This window comes from Rattus norvegicus, chromosome 1, assembly GCF_036323735.1.
Source record: "Rattus norvegicus strain BN/NHsdMcwi chromosome 1, GRCr8, whole genome shotgun sequence".
NCBI classification, from domain to species: domain Eukaryota; kingdom Metazoa; phylum Chordata; class Mammalia; order Rodentia; family Muridae; genus Rattus; species Rattus norvegicus.
In genome coordinates, this window is record NC_086019.1 from 7,251,200 (window position 1) to 7,272,446 (window position 21,247).

The 21,247-nt window shown below is 42.6% G+C and overlaps 1 protein-coding gene across 4 annotated transcripts in view; it reads right to left on the reverse strand.

Moving 5' to 3' along the window:
* Window positions 1-21,247, reverse strand: part of Grm1 (glutamate metabotropic receptor 1) — a 394,906-nt gene that overhangs the window by 372,658 nt on the left and 1,001 nt on the right. For all 4 annotated transcript variants that reach the window (XM_017588777.3, NM_017011.2, NM_001114330.2 and 1 more), the window contains exon 2: window positions 19,824-20,841. In XM_017588777.3, coding sequence (XP_017444266.1) covers window positions 19,824-20,523 — 700 coding nt within the window. In that variant the 5' untranslated portion in view covers window positions 20,524-20,841. The remainder of the gene's footprint in view (window positions 1-19,823; window positions 20,842-21,247) is intronic.

A 21,247-nucleotide genomic window follows, 5' to 3' on the forward strand; every position in this document is an offset into this window, starting at 1 on the left:
AATGAACTGCATACGCAACCCTTGCAAAAGGTCAAACTCAATAAACTTTCAGCATAGACAGAAAGGGGCTCATGAAATCCAACCCCAATGTAAGAAGCCATAGCTGTTGGCATTAATGGTATCTGGGAGATGGGGTGGGGTACCTTTCTTTAGGACATGAGACCTGGGATACTACTGATGCTCCAGTAAACAGCTCCACACTGGTGCACATATATTCAGCACTATATATAAGGAGAGGGATGGGGGAGGGGGAGGGGGAGGAGGAGGGAGAGGGAGACAAAATAAACTTGGAAGGGGAGGGGAATGAGGAGAGGAACTGGGAGGGAAAAAATGATGATGGATTAGAACCAAATTCCAAATATGTTAAATACGTGTGTTTAATATTAAAAAAAAATTTAAAACAAAATGCCTTTGGCATGAAAAGAAGCATTCTGCCACAAAAGGACCAGAGGGGAGTGGACACTAGCTGAGGTACAGTCAGGGGCAAGACCTCTGAAGAGATTCTGTCATGTACTTGGGCTCTGTGGCAACTGATGAGGTCAGTACAGGATACTCTTTACATTTGCAAGGTGAGTCCAATCATCTCTTCCCTACCCCTTCACCACAGAACCTTCTGTGCTGCTTAGATTTTGTCAACGTCATATAAGCTAGAGTCACCTGGGACCAGAGAACCTCAGCCAAGAACTGCTTTCTCTGAGCTGACCCTTGGGTATGTGTATAGGACATTTTTCAAAAATTAATGGTTGCCAGGGGGCGGGAGTGGGGATGGCCTAGTCCGCTGAGGGTGGTGCCACCCATAGGCAAGTAGTCCTGAATTATATAACCAAGCAAACTGAGCAAGCCATGGGAAGCAAGCTGGTAATAAACATTCCTCCAGAGTCTCTGCTTCAGTTCCTGGTTCCACCAGATGCCTGCCCTGGCTTCCCTAGAACTGTAACCTATAAGCCAAATAAACCCTTTCCTCCCCACATTGCTTTCGGTCATGGTGTTTATCACAGCTTTAGAGCTTAACTAGAACACACTCTCTTTTTAGACAACTGAACACGGCTGGCTTTCCAGGTTCTATCAGAGCTCCAGCAGCTTGGCCCAGGCATCTTTACGTTTTGAAGTCCCTGAGAAGACTCTGGTATACAATCAAAAGTGATCCAAGCAAAAGTTGAGGACCTAGGATGGAAACTAAATGTGGAATTTACAGCTCACGAAGAGGAATTCAATACATATGTTGGGGAAAGCTTAGGTATAAGAAATTATTCCTAAATATATAATCTTTTTCTTCCTTAAACAGCAATATCTTTTTCTCACAGACTTATGAGTCCGTGAAACACTTCCCACATTATGATAGTCCAATTAATTTCAACTAACATTTGTAGTTTGTATTGGAAGTCTGGAAATGTGATAATGTTCCAAGAGCCACGTGAAAGGCAAGATACGTGCCACACTCAAAGACAGTTTGTGATGGATATTCCTAGTTATTGACTTGACGATGTCTGGAATGAACTGCAATCCAGAAGTAGAGGGTAACCTCTGATCCAGATCTAGAAGCTAGAAGACACAGGCTATTGGTCCAGATCTTGATGTGGGATGACACAAGCTTTTTTTTTTAATATTTTATTTATTTATTATATATATGAGTACACTGTAGCTGTCTTCAGACACACCAGAAGAGGGCATCAGATCTCATTACAGATGGTTGTGAGCCACCATGTAGTTGCTGGGATTTGAACTCAGGACCTCGGGAAGAGCAGTCGGTGCCCTTAACCACTGAGCCATCTCTCCAGCCCGACACAAGCTTTTTGATCTGGATCTTGAGGCATAGTGACCATGAAAAGCTTAGGCCCAGGCAAGGTGGTACATGCCTTTAATCCCAGGAGACACAGGCAAGCAGATCTCTGAGTTCAAGGCCAGCCTGGGGCAGAGCAATTTGCAAGGAAAGAACAGCTTAGGTCCAGGCATACCCTTAATCTGGTCCACATCTTCTGCTGGCCTACCTGAGGACAATGGAAGAAGGAAGGCTTACTTCCTCACCTGCTTGCGCTTGCCTCCCAGCACATCTGTTGGAACTTCTTCAGGATTCCAGCTTATACAGAAAGTCTGCTGAAACACCTACCCTCGTGGGACTGAGAAACCTACTAGATTCTTGGATTTTCCATTCACAGTTGCCCATTGACTGCAAACTGTAAGTCATTCTAATAATTTCCTTTAAAACATAGAGGTATTCTATAAGTTCTCTTTAGATAACTTTAGATATAAAATGACCCTAAAGAACCCTGACTACTACACAGTTATAACCAGAACCTCAAAAATCCACTTTTTACCTGGTGATAGTATTGATATTATCTCAGCCTCCCCTACCTCCTGATTTCACTTCCTTTGTACAAAGCAGAAGTCATTGCTGTATGAAAGCCAGCAGACTGTATAAGGGCACTTAGAAAAGAATGGCTGTTCTTGAGAATGGTCACAGACCACTAGAAAATGCTATGCATCTCTTCATAGCTAAAGCCAAATGAAAATTAGGAGCTAATAAAAATAACCTTTTATGTCCTTCAACTGTTCAATGGCAATGGCTTTCCTCCTCAGGAACTGCCCTTAAAAATTAACCCTGATAGAACAGTTTATATCCTTCATTTTCTGATGGTGTTGGCTTTTATTTTTCTACCCCTTTTTCTACAGTCCCAATGACAAAACAAGACATGAATCCACTAAAGTTCATTCTGGAGAACCCAAATCTTATTGACCTTCCTTACAGAGCAGACTTGAGGGGTTTCCGCTCTAACAGGCTGCACCTGAAAAGCCTTTACTCAGCTGGATGTTGGGTTTCTTAAAACCATATAGATGGAACCCCCTCCTTTTATCTCCCCAGTTTGTATGTTCTAGCCTCTCTCTGATGCCATATGCAATTAATACACTACTGCATACAATAGGTTGTGTTGAGTGGCTTGATACTCATATGAGGGTCTTGTAACCCTGTCTACTGTGATGTGCTGTAAACATATGACAAGCATAATACATAATACTCCTTATGTGTATTCAGTTTAATACAGGCCACCCATCTTGCTTAATCACACTGGAAACACACAGAGCCATAGAATATGGTGGTTCTTGCTTATAGTCGAATATCTAATTGAGGATACTAAGCCAGGAGGGTTGCCATGAGTTCAAGACCAGCTTGGTTTGCACGGGAAGTTCTAGACTAGCTTGGGCTACAGTGTGAAAGCCAGTCTCAAAAAAAAAAAAAAATCAAGTTCTATCATAATTATAATTCTCAATTCACAGACACAAGAAATAAGTGTAGAAACACTAACTGGCCTTTCTAATGTCCAAGAATTCAAATATGACAAAGTAGGATGAGAATCCAGGTCTGATTGGCTGCAGAAGCCTCCTCTACACATTCAATTTCCTGCATACCCAACCATACATTTTCTGTGTTTGCTTGACCTGAAACTAAAAATGGAAAAACTAAAAACTAAAGAGCTACTCGCTCTGGAGATAAACTGAAGAGTGAAAATGACTTGTAGATCCCCACCCAGAAGGGACAACAGTCGGGAATGCTCCACTGTGAAGCCACGATTCTGTGTCACATCTCACAGAATTATAGGTTCTCAGGTATTTGGCTTTATTTGGTTCAATCAGCCCAGTTCCTCCTTCAGCCAGTCGGGGATCTCATTGCCGTATGCCTGCAGGAGCACAAAGAGCGAAGACGAGAGCTGGCCTGTGCATGAACTAGCAGTCCATTTTCCACTGGAAAATCAGCTCTCAGAGTGTGCCTTCTGCCTTTGACAATTGGTTAAGACCACTGACAAATCAAAACATGCCGGGAAATCACCAATACTAAAACACTATATATTTTCAGGGAGAGAATTAACAAGTTTTCTACTATCCTCACTGGTAAATATCCCTTATTCTAGACCTACAGCTATGCTTGCTTTTTAAATTATAGGATTTTTCTGGACACTGAGAAATGACATCTTTTAAATCACCGCTGCCCCCCAGTTACTATATTTGAAGTTTATTTTTCCTTTCAAAATAAATCAAATACATTTGAAAACAAATCAATGTATAGATACCTCTCCCTCTGACCACACCTCCCTCTGTGGCTGTTCAGCCTGGAGTGAGCGCAAGCGAGGAACAACCTTTTATTAGAAAATACGCATTCAGGGGCTGGGGATTTAGCTCAGTGGTAGAGCGCTTGCCTAGCAAGCGCAAGGCCCTGGGTTCGGTCCCCAGCTCCGAAAAAAAAAAAAAAAAAAAAAAAAGAAAATACGCATTCAAGATCATGAACAGAGCCGAAGAGGAAAGAGTGGGTGTGCGTTCCCTTTATCCCCTTTAAAACAGTGGCGCGCTGGACTGTGTGGTCCTCCGGGCACCAAGAACAAGTCTGTTGGGTGTGACACGGATCTGATTTATTTTTGCCGCTTGCAGGAGTACGGTCTTTAATAGTGATTATTTACATTTCCGTACTCATTTAAGTACCATTCAAATTGCTGACAACGGCTTTGGCGATTGTGTAGCCCCTATAGGAACCAGGAGGGCTGCTAACATAATTCCTGCTCTGAGACGAAAGACGTGAGAAACCAATGGGCTAGTAGGAATCCCAGAGTCCACTGCTTGGGAAATGAGAAAGAGAAGGGCACCCTTACTGCTGAATGGGAGTGAATTTCATCTTCCTTCCCTTCTCTGTGCTACTGGGACCTTCAAACAGTTCGGATGGAGCTTGCCCTCCTTTGGGTGATCGTGAATCTAGTGTCCCTGGGTTACTATAGCAGAATGTTACATAGCAAGGAGGAAAAAACACACATATTCTCTACCATCGCACAATTCTGAAATCAAGATATCAATAGACTCTTTCCCAGGACAGTGAGGATCTCTTTCAGGGCTCTCCTCTCATCACTTGTCGGGAATTTTGGCATTCTCGTTTCTGAAGTTTCTTAATATGAGTATCTGCCTTTTTCCTCATGAGTGTTCACTCAGTGTGTGCATGTATCTTTCTGGGTTCAAACCTTCCCCTTTCTGTAAAGATTTCTAGCTCATGGGATTGGGCCCATGCTAACTACCTCACCATAACTATATTATTTTTGCAGAGCTTCTTACAATCAAAGTTTAGGTATTAGAACCCCAGCGCTTTCTTTGGGGGAAGGGCTGATATCTAAGTCATAAGTGGAGCAAAACAACAACCATAATTGGCATACTTTAGGAAAGAGTATATTCTAATTCAGCCTTTTATCTTTCACTGAACCACACAATAATGTAAGGGAGTTGGGTTTTTTTGTTTGTTTGTTTGTTTGTTTTGTTTTGTTTTGTTTTGTTTGTAAAAAAGGCTCTTTAGTACCACTCATGAGCCCAAATGGTGTTGTTATGTCAGGAAAAACACATACCTTTTCCTAAATGTAGAGCATACTTGGCTTTTCAATAGGTCTTTTGTAGAGGATAGGAAACCACAGATTTCGAAATCCTAGGCAGACCAAATGCCTATTAATTTTCACTAGAGTACCCTTTGAGGATATATCTGACAAATATTAACCAAGCACTCTGGGGGACCTTGCACCACGTTAGACCTTACACAGATATGGAAGGAATCTAAACTAAGTTGCATGGCACAGGACGTCTTGTCTGCCCATGAAGACATGAATTGTAGTTCCTGTTTTATATTCCATAAAATCTGATGACGCCAGGTCTCTTATGGTTGGTCCTGACAGTGTGCTCTGAGACTATGCACGCTACTAAAGGAGTGACTAAAAGGTGGCCTTAGCCTGTCACCAAGGGTGGTATCACAGTTAGGTGTTGGGTGGAATTAAGTGTGTCATATGCCATCTTTCACATGAGAGAAAATTAATGTTTTCATTCAAGTGCCTTTTGTGAATAACAACCCACTCTTTTGGTTGAAGACTTGAGTCCTGGTAATATGAGGACTATTCTCTAATTCAAGTAATATCAGACTGAATTCTGCCCATGTTCGATGCCACGGAAAAATACACTGCGAGAGGCAGAGAACACAGCCTCCCCACATACACAAGTGCAGCAGAGCTCTCGGAGCGTGATGCCAGAGGGGACGGCAGCTTTGGGAGACAGGTGGCACGCCTCTCCGCCAAGGAGAAGGCGTTGCTCCTGGCAGTTTTTTAATCTGAGCCATGTGACCTAAGTAGTGGCATTTCACAGCTGAGAAGGCAGCTTGTGATATGCCTTTTGCTTCACGGAGAGGCGAGCCACATGTCCACAGAGGCTGCAGCTCAAGCTGCAAACCCTTGCAATGCAATTGCCCAGATCCATCTCATGATCAAATATGTATCCTACGCTAGAAGTATAAACAGGCGGCACACTTAATGACATTTTGCTAGGCAAGCAAAGGAGGTACTTTCTTTGCAAAAGAGTCATTTTTCCAGCACAAGAGGGGCAAGCAAAAGACCAGTCTCCGTTTACCAGACTTTGGCAGAAATTTGCAAAATGTTGACTGCTTAAAGGCTGATGCAAATAGAGATTCTGAGCACTCTGACATCTGGGTCCACTTTTCAATCAGTTCTTCCACCGCTCCCTTCTAGTACCTCTTACCTCCGAAAAATTAAAGAGGTGTATTTCCTGTGCACCTGCTAGCACTTTACTAAGCATGTAGTCATGTGATTTCACTCATGAGCAATCCCATTTCCATCTGCCTCTGCATCTGCAAGATTAGCTCTTATCTAGGACCCCATCCCAATGCCACTTATTCTAAGAGGCTTCTCATGGAGGAACTAGCCTGCCTCTCCTGGGGCCTCTCCACATTGTCAGAGCTGTGGTAATGTAAGATTGCTTTTCCCTCCTTTTCCCTTCCTCTCCCCTCCTCTCCTCTCCTCTCCTCTCCTCTCCTCTCCTCTGCTCTCCTCTCCACTCTCCTCTCCTCTCCTCTGCTATCTCCTCTTCTCTCCTCTGCTCTCCTCTCCACTCTCCTCTCCTCTCCTCTGCTATCTCCTCTTCTCTCCTCTGCTCTCCTCTCCTCTCCTCTCCTTTCTTCTGTTCTCCTCTCCTCTCCTCTCCTCTGCTCTCCTCTGCTCTCCTCTCCTCTCCTCTCCTCTGCTCTCTCCTCTCCTCTGCCCTCCTCTCCTCTGTTCTCCTCTGCTCTCCTCTGCTCTCCTCTCCTCTCCTCTCCTCTGCTCTGCTCTGCTCTGCTCTCCTCTCCTCTCCTCTGCTCTGCTCTCCTCTCCTCTGCTCTCCTCTGCTCTCCTCCCCTCTCATCTCCTCTCCTCTGCTCTCCTCCCCTCTCATCTCCTCTCCTCTCCTCTCCTCTCCTCTCCTAGACTAAAAGGACCACAAGAATGCTGGTGTGTCCATTAAACCTAGAGTATAGATAACATTTTTGTGGTTACAAAACACACACATAATTTACTGTAGACAGTTACCTGCTACCAAACATTACTGAAATCTACAAAGCTGGATTTATTTCCCAGACCTGTCACCTAGCACACCACCTGATGTTCACAGAAAGTGTGCTGATGGAGTAAACTGGGGAACTGGGAGGCTGATTGACGTGAAGCTGAGGCCTGCCCTTTAAGCCAACCTACAGAAACTAAGCTTGGAGGAAAATCAGAGAGTGGGCAGAACATATGAAGAGATGAAGGCAAAATGATCAAGAGAGGCTCCAGCGGGGTGTAGAGAGGGAAAGAAGGCTCCAACAAAAGACTTATGTCACATAGTAACTGTATGCAACCCTTTACAAGTCATCTAACCTACCAAGCAGGAATCTAACAAACAGAAACAGGGATGTTAAATTGTATCTTCTTCAACACAAAGCCTATTGTGGATTTGGTCTGATGTTACTTAAGTTAATTTGCCACCCCTCCCCCCCACAATTACGGGGGAGTCTCCACATCTGCAGGTAACCAACACCGAGGGACCCTGTCCGCAGTTGGTTTTGATTGGTAAATAAAGTTGCCCACAGCCAATGACTGGGCAGGGAGACAGGGGCAGGACTTTTAGGATCTGCCTGGCAAGGGACCAAAAAGGAGAGGGAAGGAGAGAGCTGCCATGCCTGAGAAGGCAGGACAGAGAGACACTCAACCAGTAAGAGCTGGGAAAGGGTGGCCCCAGGGGGCTCCCTGATTGTGTCTAGGACAACAAAGGTGGAATATAGATTTTAGTAAGCAATAACTCAGGAATACCGGAGGGAAGGTGTTAGCCACGTGGAGGTTTGGGAGTGGCCTAGCCACTGAGTTGTTTAAGGAATATTAAAATAATATAAGGCTACATGTGTATGTCTTTGATGCAGGGACCCAGAACGCTGGAGCAGATAGCAGGAAATGCTCTGCCAGCCACCACCGGAATGAATTCTGTAGCATTAATTAGCAACTGCAACAAAACCTATCTTTTTTTTTTTTTAAATGCTAAACAGTGGCAGTTGCTTATAACCTGAGAGGAAATGCACAGGTCAGGAAGCAAAGATTAAAGAAAATGAGGGAGCTATAGTTATACCGAATTAGAATAAGATGCAACTCACGGTGCTTGATACAAAGTTCGTGGTACTTCTCAGTCCTCATCTGGACCATGAAAGAAGGGAGTGGCCAACTATTCAGGGAGGAGACTGAAAGAAGTCTAGCTAGGGGGACATATGTTGGTCTGGGCGATATGAAACCCGGTCCTCCCAGACTGTACAGCCCTCACTGCTCCTCGGCACCAAGTCTAAGTGAGATACGAGGTTCCCCATACCAACCTTCACACAAACGAAGAAAATACTAGCATCCGATGGTTTTGACTGACAATAAACGTGGTAAATTTTCCAGAATTATGAGAAGGGTTAGAGATGATTATTATATTAAGAAGAATCTACGGACGAAATATGAAAGTAATTAACATTTTCTCTGTTTTATTCCACTTTTATGAAGAAAAATTTAAAGAAAAATTGATGTATATAGAACTCAAAAGGAAAACAAGTGCTTCCAACGTCTCTGGGTTGTGAGAACTGAGTTAGGAGTTGGGCGTTCTTCTTTACACCATTAAGGAGGAGGAATCCCTGTGAAGCCATGGGAGCTCTGAAGTCATCAAAACCTTTATCAAAGTAGACAGTAAACTGGAAACAAAGCTCTTCTGACCTAACCCAGGTGAGCACGTAGGCGGTGTGTGCCGGGTGAAAGGCAGTGCTTTAAGAGCCGGTAACGCGCCAGTGCACGGAGGCCTTACCCTGCAGCGCTCACACCTGACCAGGAATGATATTCTACTTCCCTGAAAAGTCGCCTCCTGAGAGGAGATGTTTATATATCCAAAAGCTGAATAACTGCAAGGCCACATGCAGCAGTTGTTTGCATTATTTTTTAAATCGTTGAAGGGTTAAAAAAAAAAAAAAGAATAGATGAAAATGTTAATAGGATTTCCGAAATAGGTACAATATTACAGATATTTCTCTCTTTAATTTAGAGACACAAAGCATCAGATATTACAGCATTTAACACACAGGTGACTCTGAAGGAAATTGCTCATAAATATGTGACCTAGAACACGTATATCGTTGTCAAGAGCTCATAACACAAAGGGCTATTCACAATGCGGCCCATGGACCAGCACGTGAGAGCCTGTAACAAAGTCAAACCCTTGGACACACCCCAGACCCACCATGTCAGAACCTGTGGCTTAAGAAAATTCCAGATGATCCACCAACACACTAAAGTTGTAGAGGATTCGGTGGGTACCTTGTTCTGCATCTACAGAGCCTAAAAATAGCCTGCTGAAAGGGAGTATATAAGCACTTCATAAATTAACCACTCCCTTGATATTTTCTCTTTCTTAATAAGGAATTGCTTTCCAGTAAGATTTTGCTTTAAAATTACAGAGCAAGGATCTCACACACTGAACTTAACCTGAGCATGCGCCACCAGAGAAGTGCGGAGCACAGCATGGCCCTGGTGGGACTTGAGTGACATGGATTCTGTCCTCAGGACATGGAACGGTGTGAGCCTCCACAAGTGTCGATGACTGCTGTGGACAGAAGGCTTGCTTGTGTAGTGATGAACACGTTTTCTGGATCCACAAGTAGTAGAGGACTCTTTCCTTTTGAGCAATGTCCACCCGGTTAATGTTAGTGAATCCGTGACAATTAGAAACAACACAGGTTGAGGGTGTGGCTATGTCTTAGCAAAACGTTAAACACTGGGACCTTGAGGACAGCCCTTAAGGCTATAGGAAAGAGCTCTAAATACATGAGTTCGAAAATAGATAATTTCTCAATTATGCAAAAGAAATAAGGATGCGGTATGAATTACATGAGGAGCTTCGCAAATCCAAAGGAATTAAAGCAGCTGCGCCCTGAGCCAACTTCTTAGAAAGTTGCTAAGGAAAGAGGTGAAGGGAGTTAGGGTGTGGTGATCCCAGGAGATCCCACCCTGCTAAGTGTTTTGTTCATGCTTACAAAGGCAGGTAGATTCCTGAGTTCGGCATCAGCTTTGGACAGAACAAGGTTAGGCCCAGGCATGGCGGAAATGGTAATTTCAGGGCAGGGTCCAACCTGCAAGCTTATCAGCTGTGTCTAACAAAGGCAGACAGATATCTAAATTCTTTAGCAGTGTTAAGAAAAAAAAAAGTATGCTTGCTGTCTCCTAAGAATCAAAGAGCTGGGGTCATAAGATGCTGATTTATAAGATAATTTAAAGGAAAATCTGTAGTAAATGACTGGATTGATAAGTAAAATAAAAGACTGGGCCTGTGTTCTGCAGGAGATGAGCTATCCAGATAATTTTTTAGGAAAGAAAGAGAGAACTTCTTGGAGAACGGACACATACACGTAAGCAAACAGGATGTGTGCAGAGAGATCTCTTAGAATAGCAAGCAAGCAGAATATAGACAGAGAAATCTCCAGAGAGAAAGCGGAACATAGAGAGAAGCAGACTGGAAAAGCTGGATCAGGCGGAACACAGGTCGTCAGCTTGGATCCACGATTTGACGTTGAGTCGTTCCTTTTGCGGCTCCCAGGCACCCCTTCTCTCAGACCTTCTCCAAGCCAAGGCTAGTCCTTGGCAGAGAAGGAAAAAATGCACAGTTTCCAATCTGGCATTTCTAGCCCACTACCCCAAAGAGTAATTCAGCTCTTATATTCATTAATGCATGGTCCTCCCCTCCCCTCTGCCTGTTGTGTTTTAATTTGATGGCCATCTATGACAAAACAAAGAACTATTAGTTAGTTTTTTGATGTGTCACATAACAGTAATTAATATTAATAATAATAATAATAATAATAAAGAAGACTATAGTAAATCCTGCAGCCTTTGGCTCAAGTGAGGATGATGCAGAAGACTGCATTGTGGGTACTGACTCTACTTACACACTCAACAAAGCCAAATGCTAGTTGTGGTAGTTCGAAGATGGGCATCATGCCGGTATAGTGTGTTTTGTAGCTTCTTTTGGTCGTGAAGTACAAGAGGCCGTTTTCATACTCAACATGCTAAAGGTGGACAAAACATTTCTTTTTAAGGTAACTACCTTTTCCTTTTTATAACTTCATGTATGTGTACACTGCATTTTGATCCCTCTTAGCCCCCACCTAGTTTATCTTCCAACCCTGTCTTCCCCTCTTCCCAAGCCCCTCCTATTTAATCTCCATTCTTCCCAAGCCCTTCCCATCTTTTGTTTTCTTTGTTTTGTGATACAAGGGTTAGCTGGGGAACCACCCCCCCCCCCCCCCGTACCCCAGCATCAGAGGCCTGTGTCCTGCTTCACGCTTTAAGTAGGTACTGGGGACTGAACTCTGGTTTTCCTGCTTGCACAGCAGCCACTTTAAAGAGACAGTCACCTCACAGCAAAAAACTTTTCTATACAGAAAAGTTGTAGAGAAGAGTGCTTGAGTGGTGATCACGGAACAGGATAGAACTACCCTTCTGCGGCATCATTAATCTGTCCTTTCCTAGCTTGGGTTCTTTGAGCGTACCTACATTGTTTCCTTGGGCCCATTCTGGGACCTTCTCTGGTCAGATGTTAAGACCAGAGCCAAACCAAGTAAAAGGAAAAGGAAGTCATCCTCCGTAGGTATGAGAATGAAAGGAAACTGCTGTGAGACTCCTCCCACCAACTGACTCAGAGGCAGACACCCACAGCCAAACAACGGACTGAGTTTAGGGGAAAGGATTACAGCCCCAAGGGGATAGGAACTCCACAGGAAGACCAACAGAATCAACTAACCTGGATCCTTGAGGCTCTCAGAAACTGAACCATCAACCAACATACATGGGCTGGACCCAGACCTCTCCACACATATATAGCAGGTCTTGATCTTGTAGCTTTGTCTTCATATGGGTCCTGAACAACCGGAGTAGGGGCTATCCCAAAAGCTGTTGCCTATCTGTAGGATGTGTTCTTCTAGCTGGGCTGTCTTGTCTAGCTTCAGTGGGAGAGGAAGAACCTCGTCACTCAAAGACTGAAAGTGCCACGGTTGGAAGGGAGGAGATAACCAGGGAAGCCCCACCCACTCAGAAGAGAAGGGGAGACTGGGAAGGATTGTGAGAGGGGGGTGGCCAGGAGTGTGTGTGGAGGGGAACAGTGGGCAGGATATAAAGGGAATAATAAATATCAAGGAAGGAAGGAAGGAAGGAAGGAAGGAAGGAAGGAGGGAAGGGGAGGGAGGGGAGGGGAGGGCGGGGGAGGGGAGGGAAGGAGGGAGGGAGGGAAGGAAACTGCTGTTCAAAGATTCTGTTATTTGCAGGTTGAAGTTCAAAGTAGAGCACATTTTTTAATAACAAGGTGCCAGCCAGAATGTAGTCAGGGGAAAAGGGATGCTGGAGTTAGGGCAAAAGACATGGAGTTGATTTCAACTAACAACAAAGATAAAGACTGTATCAATGCCACTCAGCTGTGGGAAGGGGTTTGCAGGACATAGAGGCTTCTCTCAGAAGCTGATGAACTGCGGCTGCGTAGCTGGGTACAATGAAACTTGGAGCTGATGCCAAGAACATCCCACGCAAGCTGTGTACGAGGATGGATCACATGAGCTTTAAATAAACATGGCTTTAATCTAAGTTACCACAGGCTTCGCTACCAATGAATGCCACGGTCTTGGGAGTATCATTTATACTAATGAGCAGCCCTAGTTTATTCATCTGAAACGCAAAAAAATGTTTACCAAATTCTGTACTTTTTAACCATGAATTTCATTTCATCTTCAGATTCTGGGTTTGGGGGTCAAGCATCCAGATACCGTAAACTGGTTTCTTGTACTTGTGAGCCGAAAAAAATGCCATGTCTCTGGTAGAAGTTTAATAAAGGTAACTGAATGTCAGATATGTATTTTAGCTCCTTGTTTTACAAAATACTATGGTATCTACAACTTTAAACATCATTCTTAGTTTACAAATAAAGATGGGATGTCTACAGTGTTTCTCATAGTCCTTCGGGCATCTGTTTCAGAAAGTGATCAAATATGATTTTTTAAAAAAAATCCAAGGACCTATAAGATCTTACTTATTTCTATTTCTAATAGTTTAAGACTTTTTATGACAATAATAGCAGTGATGATGACAACAGTTATTTTTAGTTATTTTAAGTTATATTCTTAACACCTAGAAAAGTATACGATGTCATAGTTGGCTCATGTGTTCATTAGTAAATTTCTTTAGAAAGGAAATAGGCCAGATATGGTGCCCATTCTCCTAACACTTGTAAGTTTGAAGTAACAGGATTAAAATTTGACTCAGCCTGGCTACATAGTGAATTCTGGACACTATGGGACTCTGACATTAAATGAAAAAAAGAACTGTTATTTGGTAACCAAAGAATTTATGTTCCTCAAAATTATTTTGTTTTTCCAGTTAAGGCTTTTATTTGAATTGCTTAAGGGTTTGTTATAAAATTAACCATGTTTTCCCAAACCAGTAACATATTGACTACAAAGTTAATAAAAGAGAAAATCCTAAAATCAATCCATGAGCAATTCCTAGCACCAAGTTCCTCCTTGAATCAATACATTCTTTTTATAAAAAACATTACTATTGTATTTGGTATAACAGTACCACCAGGTTAAGAAAGCAAATATTCCTATAAGAATAAAAATTATATTTCACATAAGTTAAAATTTAAGGTGTGGGCATTGATGAAGAATTGTTAAGAGTATATAAAATAAGTAAATATTTCTACATAAATTTAAAATCTGCTCATAACTCTCAAAGGGGTGAGACAGAGATAATTTTGACAAGGCTTTATATCCTGCCTTCTCTCTGTTTTTTTTTTTCTGTTACAGTTTCTATGGAAATTGACAACCATGGTGAGATGTTGCTTCCAATGTAAAAGTCAGAATAGTGTGAACTATGAATTTGACCCCCTTTTGTTGTAGATACTCAGCAAACTACTGTGTTCTGATTCCTCCCACATCAATTAACACTCAAGACAGTTCCCCACAGGCATGCACACAGGTCAATCTAATCTAGGCAATTCTTCAGTGGAGGCTTTCCTCTCAGAGGATTCTAGGCTGTGTTGAGTTGACAATTAAAGCTAGCGCTTAGAAAATGGGTTTGATAAATATAGCCAATATAAAAGAAAACAAATATAAACACTCAAAGGTATCAGCCCAGGACACTTTGAAGTAAAAATGTGTTTATAAACTATATCCAGACACACACACACACACACACACACACACACACACACACACACACACACACAAAACCCTGATATTTATGATTATTTTGTGTATTCAAATAAAATGTCTACATCTCTTTCTCCAATAGAAATTTGAAAATTATGTGGCCTGGTTTGCAAAAATCACCTTGTAAACATAGAAATCAAAAGGTTAGTGTTCTAGAAACTAATGCCCAAGCACAAAACATATAGGTGAATGAACTACAATAAAAACAAGGTTCTACATGGATACAAATACCTTTAGTAAGCCACAAATTAAGTGCCTCCCTGTCTTCTCAAATCTTTCTCTTGCTAATGACAGGTTCCAAGTCAGTTCTCTTTGAAGCAGGTTGAATTTGGCTTGGGCATGCTTTCCTTGAAACCCAAACTGAATCAGTGCAAGATCCTTCATTACTTGTCCTTCATGTTCATGAAGACTCAAGGGATCCAAGAACAATCATTTCTGTCTTAGTTCTTGGCCCAGATTCTCCACTCCAAGCAATTACACCTGTTTATTTTCCTGGTCATAGACTTTCAATGCTGTCTGTACCTTTTACAAATGTTATATTTCCAAATAATATCTGAACCAAAATGCCCTTGACTCCAGCTAATAATTATACCAAAATATTTTCTTCCAGTGTTTCCTAAACATTTACAAAGGTGTGTTTACAAATGTCTGAACTGCAATAATTTGTATTTGTCTGTTGATTATTTCACAAGTTGCCAACTCCACCCTCTTTGGACTATAAACTACCTGGTAACTAAGACCTCTCTCAAAATCCTTATAGTTTGTATGCAGCGAATGTTCGCATGTAGTTGACTATCTGTTGCAATGGCTCTTTGCTTAGACTACACAGTTATTTCTGTACCTATCAGGTGGTATCGCTTGGAATGAAAGGACATACTCTCAAGACAGGGCACACCAGCCTAAGTAAATGCTGGCAGTATCCAGGAAGTGGTTCACTGGCTCAGGGTTCAGTGTTTGTTATTATCACCTGACAACAAAGAGCCGGGATGCTTGGGTGAATTAACATTCTAGAATGTACTTCTAGGTTACGAAGGCAGATGTAAGAAAAATAACTTTACATTTAAATGGAAAGCATCACCTTTCTACTCTTGAATATAATACTAGTAATAGTAACAAAAGTTAACAAATGCTCAGGGATAGAAGGCAGTGGGATACGGCTATGGTTAACAGCACGGAATTTAAAGAAACTTCAAGATAAGTCATTTTGTGTCATAAGCCTGCTTGAAATCAGCAATGAGTATGAAAAACAACAAATAAAAGTAGAACAGTTGAGCAAATGAATTGTTGAGGAGAGAATTCTCTCCTGATAAATTTCACCTAAAAGGGGAATGTGAGTTGTCTCAAATGACTCTTAGCCATAGAGGGGAAAAATGCTAGAAACTCCAGGGCATCAGTTTCAGGTAGACCAGGAGTCTTGTGCAGTTCTATTTCTGAAATTAACTCCTAAGTTGTATCATTGAAATACTTTCCACAATTAAACAGTCTAGATCTTGAATAAGGGAAGTGTAAAGGCAGGTTTAGCATCTTTAACTTGTTGGTCTAAATAATAACCTTTTAAGACACCCCTACTCCTTGCTATATGATAAAATAGAACAAGCCATTGGAAGAACTTCCTAAGAAATAGATGGCAATCAAGACAGTAAAAGATAGATGCTGAGAAAAAGATAGAAACTATGGCAGTAGATACAGTCACGTAGAAGGTAGCATTCGTAAATTTGTGGGGGAGACATGCTTAATTTATATATTTATGACTTAGAAGGATTTTCCTCTCTCTGATACCATGAGATTTTAAAGGGCTCCTAAAATGTTCCTAAAAAAGAAAAAAAAAGTCAGATATCAAAAAGATGCCCCCCCAAAAGGCCAATTGCATATAAAATGTAAGTATATGTCAGAAGAAACGGGACACCTCAGTGACACCCAACTCAATAAGAAGGCGCCCCAAGGTAGACATTTGCAGAATGGGACATGGACATTAAAGTCACTGCTTCCCTGCCTACCTGAGACAAAACTTCTTAAGCCAATATCTCAAAGCAAATCTCGTCCCAAAGAAAACCTTCAGAAGCTATAAACTCTATGAACTTTCTCAAGGCTTTGCACTTAATTCACCTGAAATTGTTACTTCTAAAAGCTGGTTTGTACAGCCTCTTGAAATGATTGATTTGACTTGTGCCCAGCAATCTTCGTTCTATCAGAAGAATGGAATAAAATGTCCTTGGCCGAGATAGTCTTCTTAGAAGTGGCTATTTTAGTACTCTCCTTATCGAATATTTAAAGATACACATTGCAAGTGAGCATCCACAGTGGATCTGAATTTTATTGGTATATAAACTGATCTGATGCTCCAATACCCCGCTTTCCCTACAGCCTCCCCAGTGTTTAGGGAAAAAAAATCAACAACTGTTTCTGGGGCTTCCACTAAAGGAACTGTGTGTGCACTGTGTTCCTCATGTCAGTTAAACTAACAGTTGTCGTTGAGAAAAGCTCAGTACAAATAATGGGAGCTTGAATGCCAAGTGAAAGAATGGAACTACTAAATTCCAATGGTGAAAAACAAAACAGAAAATACCCCAGAGCTTATTTCAATTTGAAATGAAGTGATAATTTAATATAAAACAACTTGGACAATGAGCAGACAGCCCATCCTATGATTCTTTTAAGGCTATCAAAGTTAATTATAAAAATTAAAGTATGCTAGTGTAGCTGTTTCTGATGTGAATTGTACTAGGTTTGTTCCTGATAAAAGAAACAGTGGTGAATTGACTAGTGAGTGGCTGGCTTGGAAAGGAGAGGTAAAGGTTGCTGAAGGCCCCAGGATTTCTAAGCTCCAAATTGATATATTAAGACCAGCAGTCTCCCTTACTGAACAGTGCCCAGATGGCAGAGACAGCCCTGGTATGTGGTCTTCACGGCTTCTTAACAGAAAACTGTTGTCAGTCTGAAGGCAGGAAAATTACTATGTGAACCAAGGAAGTTCCAGCCACAGTCCCTGAGAAGCAGGGGTAAAGCTCTCACACAAAGGAGCTCAAACAAAATTTCGTTGGAGGTCAAAGAAAATAAAAGCAATTTGGCTTTCACAGGTAATACGTGTTGTAAAAAGAGAAACCAAATCCCATTTAAAAGAAGACAGATAGTGTATGTAAGTGACAAAGTGAGGGACCTCATCTTGATAATAAATGCCTGAGTTAGCTCTGATGGGGCTATGTGAGAGCAACACATACCCTGGAGTTAATTATGGTATGGAGATGCAGTCCTTACCCTACAACTTCAATCAGGAGGCAGAAAGGAAAAAAAGTAACCCAAGCTACTATGCAGGTGACATCAAGATATGTACTTCCGCAACAAAGCTGGCAAATCCAAATCCAGTTCATTTCCGAAACACGATCCTCTTGTCAGAAGACAGTCATGATTAGCAGTTAATCTTGCAAAGTAATGCTTTTGGGAACCAGATTTAAGAGAGAGAGAGTCTCCTGTTGGTTTCTTCGCCCAAGTAAAACACAATGTAATGCAAAAAATAACGCTGCTTATAAAAAATGATTGACTATCAGTCCCTCCTGAAGAAAGAACTCTTATTTCTGACATGGGTAACTAATTACTAAGGTCAAGAGTGGTAGAAACACTAAATAGTCAAATGAATCACATTCAGTCTGGCTTTTGCTATTCCTTATTGGTCAATCTCCTCAGTGCTGATAGTTCCCACATTTTAACTTGTACTTTCAAAGGGCTTTATCTAGGCACTAGGAGATGCTATAATAATCAAACATAGTAAATAAGCATTAAGCCTTAAAATGTAAAGTATTAACTGCTGGACTTAAATTTTGGTTTAAAGAGTTTGTGTTCAAAAGAGATATGGAAGGGCATCAGGAAAATACAAGACTCAGGAGCAAGAATCAGGAATCGGAGGTTTCTAGCAGCAAAGTCTGAAGCCATGTGCAAATCTACACGACTTTAGTTTGTTCTGAAGACTCTGTTCTCTTTATCAATCAAAGCATCCATTGCGTCAAGTCCACGACCACTTTAGTGACTAAACAGTGAGCATTTTTCAATGAAACTCTTTCTATATCCTTTCTTTACTCTTTTGATTTTATGAAATATGAATGCAACACCTTTCAATCTTTTGCTCACATCAAATAAATATCTGTGAATTGTTGTCTTAGAAGTTAATTTACAACCAGGTACTCAGTTTTCTTATAAAGCCTCTAGAGAAGTTAGAATCAATGAACTCAAAAACTCCGAATAAGCTTCAGTGAACATAGGAAGGAATCTTTAATGTAAAAAGCCTCCAAGAATTCACATCTATAATATTCTGGGGGGCAGGGGAGGAATCAAAGATTTAACCTCAGGTCAGACTACTTCATTTTCAAAAAGCCATTCTAAATATGATACCTATTGTCCTCTTGTCAGAGATTTCTAATTGACCTCTCCTTAAATTCTGAAGGGCAGGGTCATGATATTGAAGACCCTAAACCCAAGCTCAACTCCAAGATGTTCTCAGCAGCATTTTGTGTATAAGCAAGGTAATTGGAAGGGAAGAGTGTATGATTTGGGCACACAAGGGAAGGGAAATAAAAAAAAAACGGTTTAAAATATTTATTTTTTCATATGTAAGGTGTTCAAGGATTTAAAATAGGCCTTTGTGATATCCTGCTGAGGATGAGTGGGTGCCCGTTCCCAGGGAAGTTGTATGTGTATGACTGGGAGCACCAGAGGACAATAGAGCACATCTTCAGCTAAGACAAAAATAAAGATCTCCTTTCAAATCCACAGCAAAAGACTGGAGGTGTGTGTGTGTGTGTGTGTGTGTGTGTGTGTGTGTGTGTGTGTGTATCATTTGCTCACTCAGATTAGCCCATTAAGCTTGGGGAACCATTGACCACTCATTGAAGGGAAATACAGTACCCATATCTTAGACCAATAACCCTACCAAATACAACAAATAGACTATCAGGGCACACCACCTTAAGATGTGTAAGCCAAATCTTCAGGTGGGCACCTCTGCATGCAGTTTCCATAGCTTTTCTTCTCCTCCTACCCCAGAAGCACTCTGCAATATGGTTTTAATGCACTGTAATTACCCGGGGAAGGAAGATAAAAAGCAATGCCTAGGTGGGCGTGCGCTGAGGAGGCTAAAGTCAACTTCCCGCTGTGCTAGAAATAAACAGAGACTACATTCACTACATTCCTGGACACAAACCATACAATTCCTTGGCTCTTGGTAGTTTTCTTCCCCAGATATAGTGCCTACCTTCTGTGTGGACTGCTGAGACATAGGTCCAGTTGTAACGCTTGACTATGTCGAGCATCGCCCTTGCCTGCAAAGTGTCAGAAGGGACCACCCTCAGGAAGTATTTGTACAAAGTTTTGTCACTCAGGTCTATGCTTGTGGCAGAATAGGCGATCTGTGGGATGTCGAACAGCTGGAGAAGATTCTGGACTTGAATGGCCACAGAGCTGGAGCCAGGGCCGATCACTCCAGCAATAGGCTTCTTAGTCCTGCCAGGGGGCAGGGTCTGGCCATCAGGCAGGCATCGGTTCAGCCCATCCTTCTCATCTCGGATGGAAATCAGGGAGTCTCTGATGAATTCGATGCTCTGTTCGAGAGCCACTGAAGAGTGCCAGCAGGAGTCCCGGATCTCACTGCCCAGAGTGATGTTGGGCAGGAGCACCGGGTCCGCGTTAATCTTATCCAACGTGTGGAACATGGCCTCCACCCTCTGGATACCATACTGTTCCCTGATCTCCCCACACTTCCTTTCGGGTACCTTCTCGGCTGGAGGCTGGTGATGGACTGAGAAGAGGGCTCCGATGATGACATCTCCGTCCATTCTCGCCACGGAGCGCTGGGACGAGGCACCTGCCAGCAATACTTTTCTGTCAGGCATCCTGGGCAAAATGGACATCTCCAAAAAGATCATTGGGAAGAAAATCAAGAGGAGCCGGACCATTGTGGCGAAGACGCGGTCCACCGCGGGCCAGCCACGTTCCCACGCCGGTCCTGCCTGCAGGTTCCCAGCGGGAACCACACAGATGCTCACCGCTGCCTTTTGCCTTTTCGTGCCTTCGGCCAACACAGCTGGTTCAACGCTTTCTCTGCCTCCACTACTGCCCCTCTCCCCTCCGCTTCCTCCTGCTGGTCCTCCACGACCGCTCCCACACCCTGGGGGCGTTCTTCCAGAAAATCAAGTCGCGGTTTTTCACTGGTGCCCGAAGGTGTGTGGATCAGGTGTCCAATGCGCGGCGCGTTAGTGGCGGTGAGCTGGACGCTGATGATGGAAAAAGAGGGAAGTCAAATGCCGGGCTACCGGAGGAATTGTATTTAAACTCCTGGGTCCATGATACTAAATATTGTCCGGTCCGCTTCACCTCAACACATCCTCAAAAAATCAGCTAGAGGCAGCACTGGTCAATGACGAAAGTGTGCCCTGCTTGCTTGCTACTCGGGTCCTGAGAGGTGCAGAGCCCTGCTGACCCGCCCCCTCCTCCAGCCTCAGGTCCTCTTGACTCCTCCAAACCCACCAAGCTTTCTCAGGTGATGGGGGCGGCAAGGGAAGGGAAAGGAAAAGGGGGAGGAGCTAAGTTCAACCTTAGAGAACTTTCCTGAATTTGAAAAGATCAACTTTTTTTCCCAGAAGAAAATTTAGGAACTCTGGGAGGGAGGTAGAAGCGTTT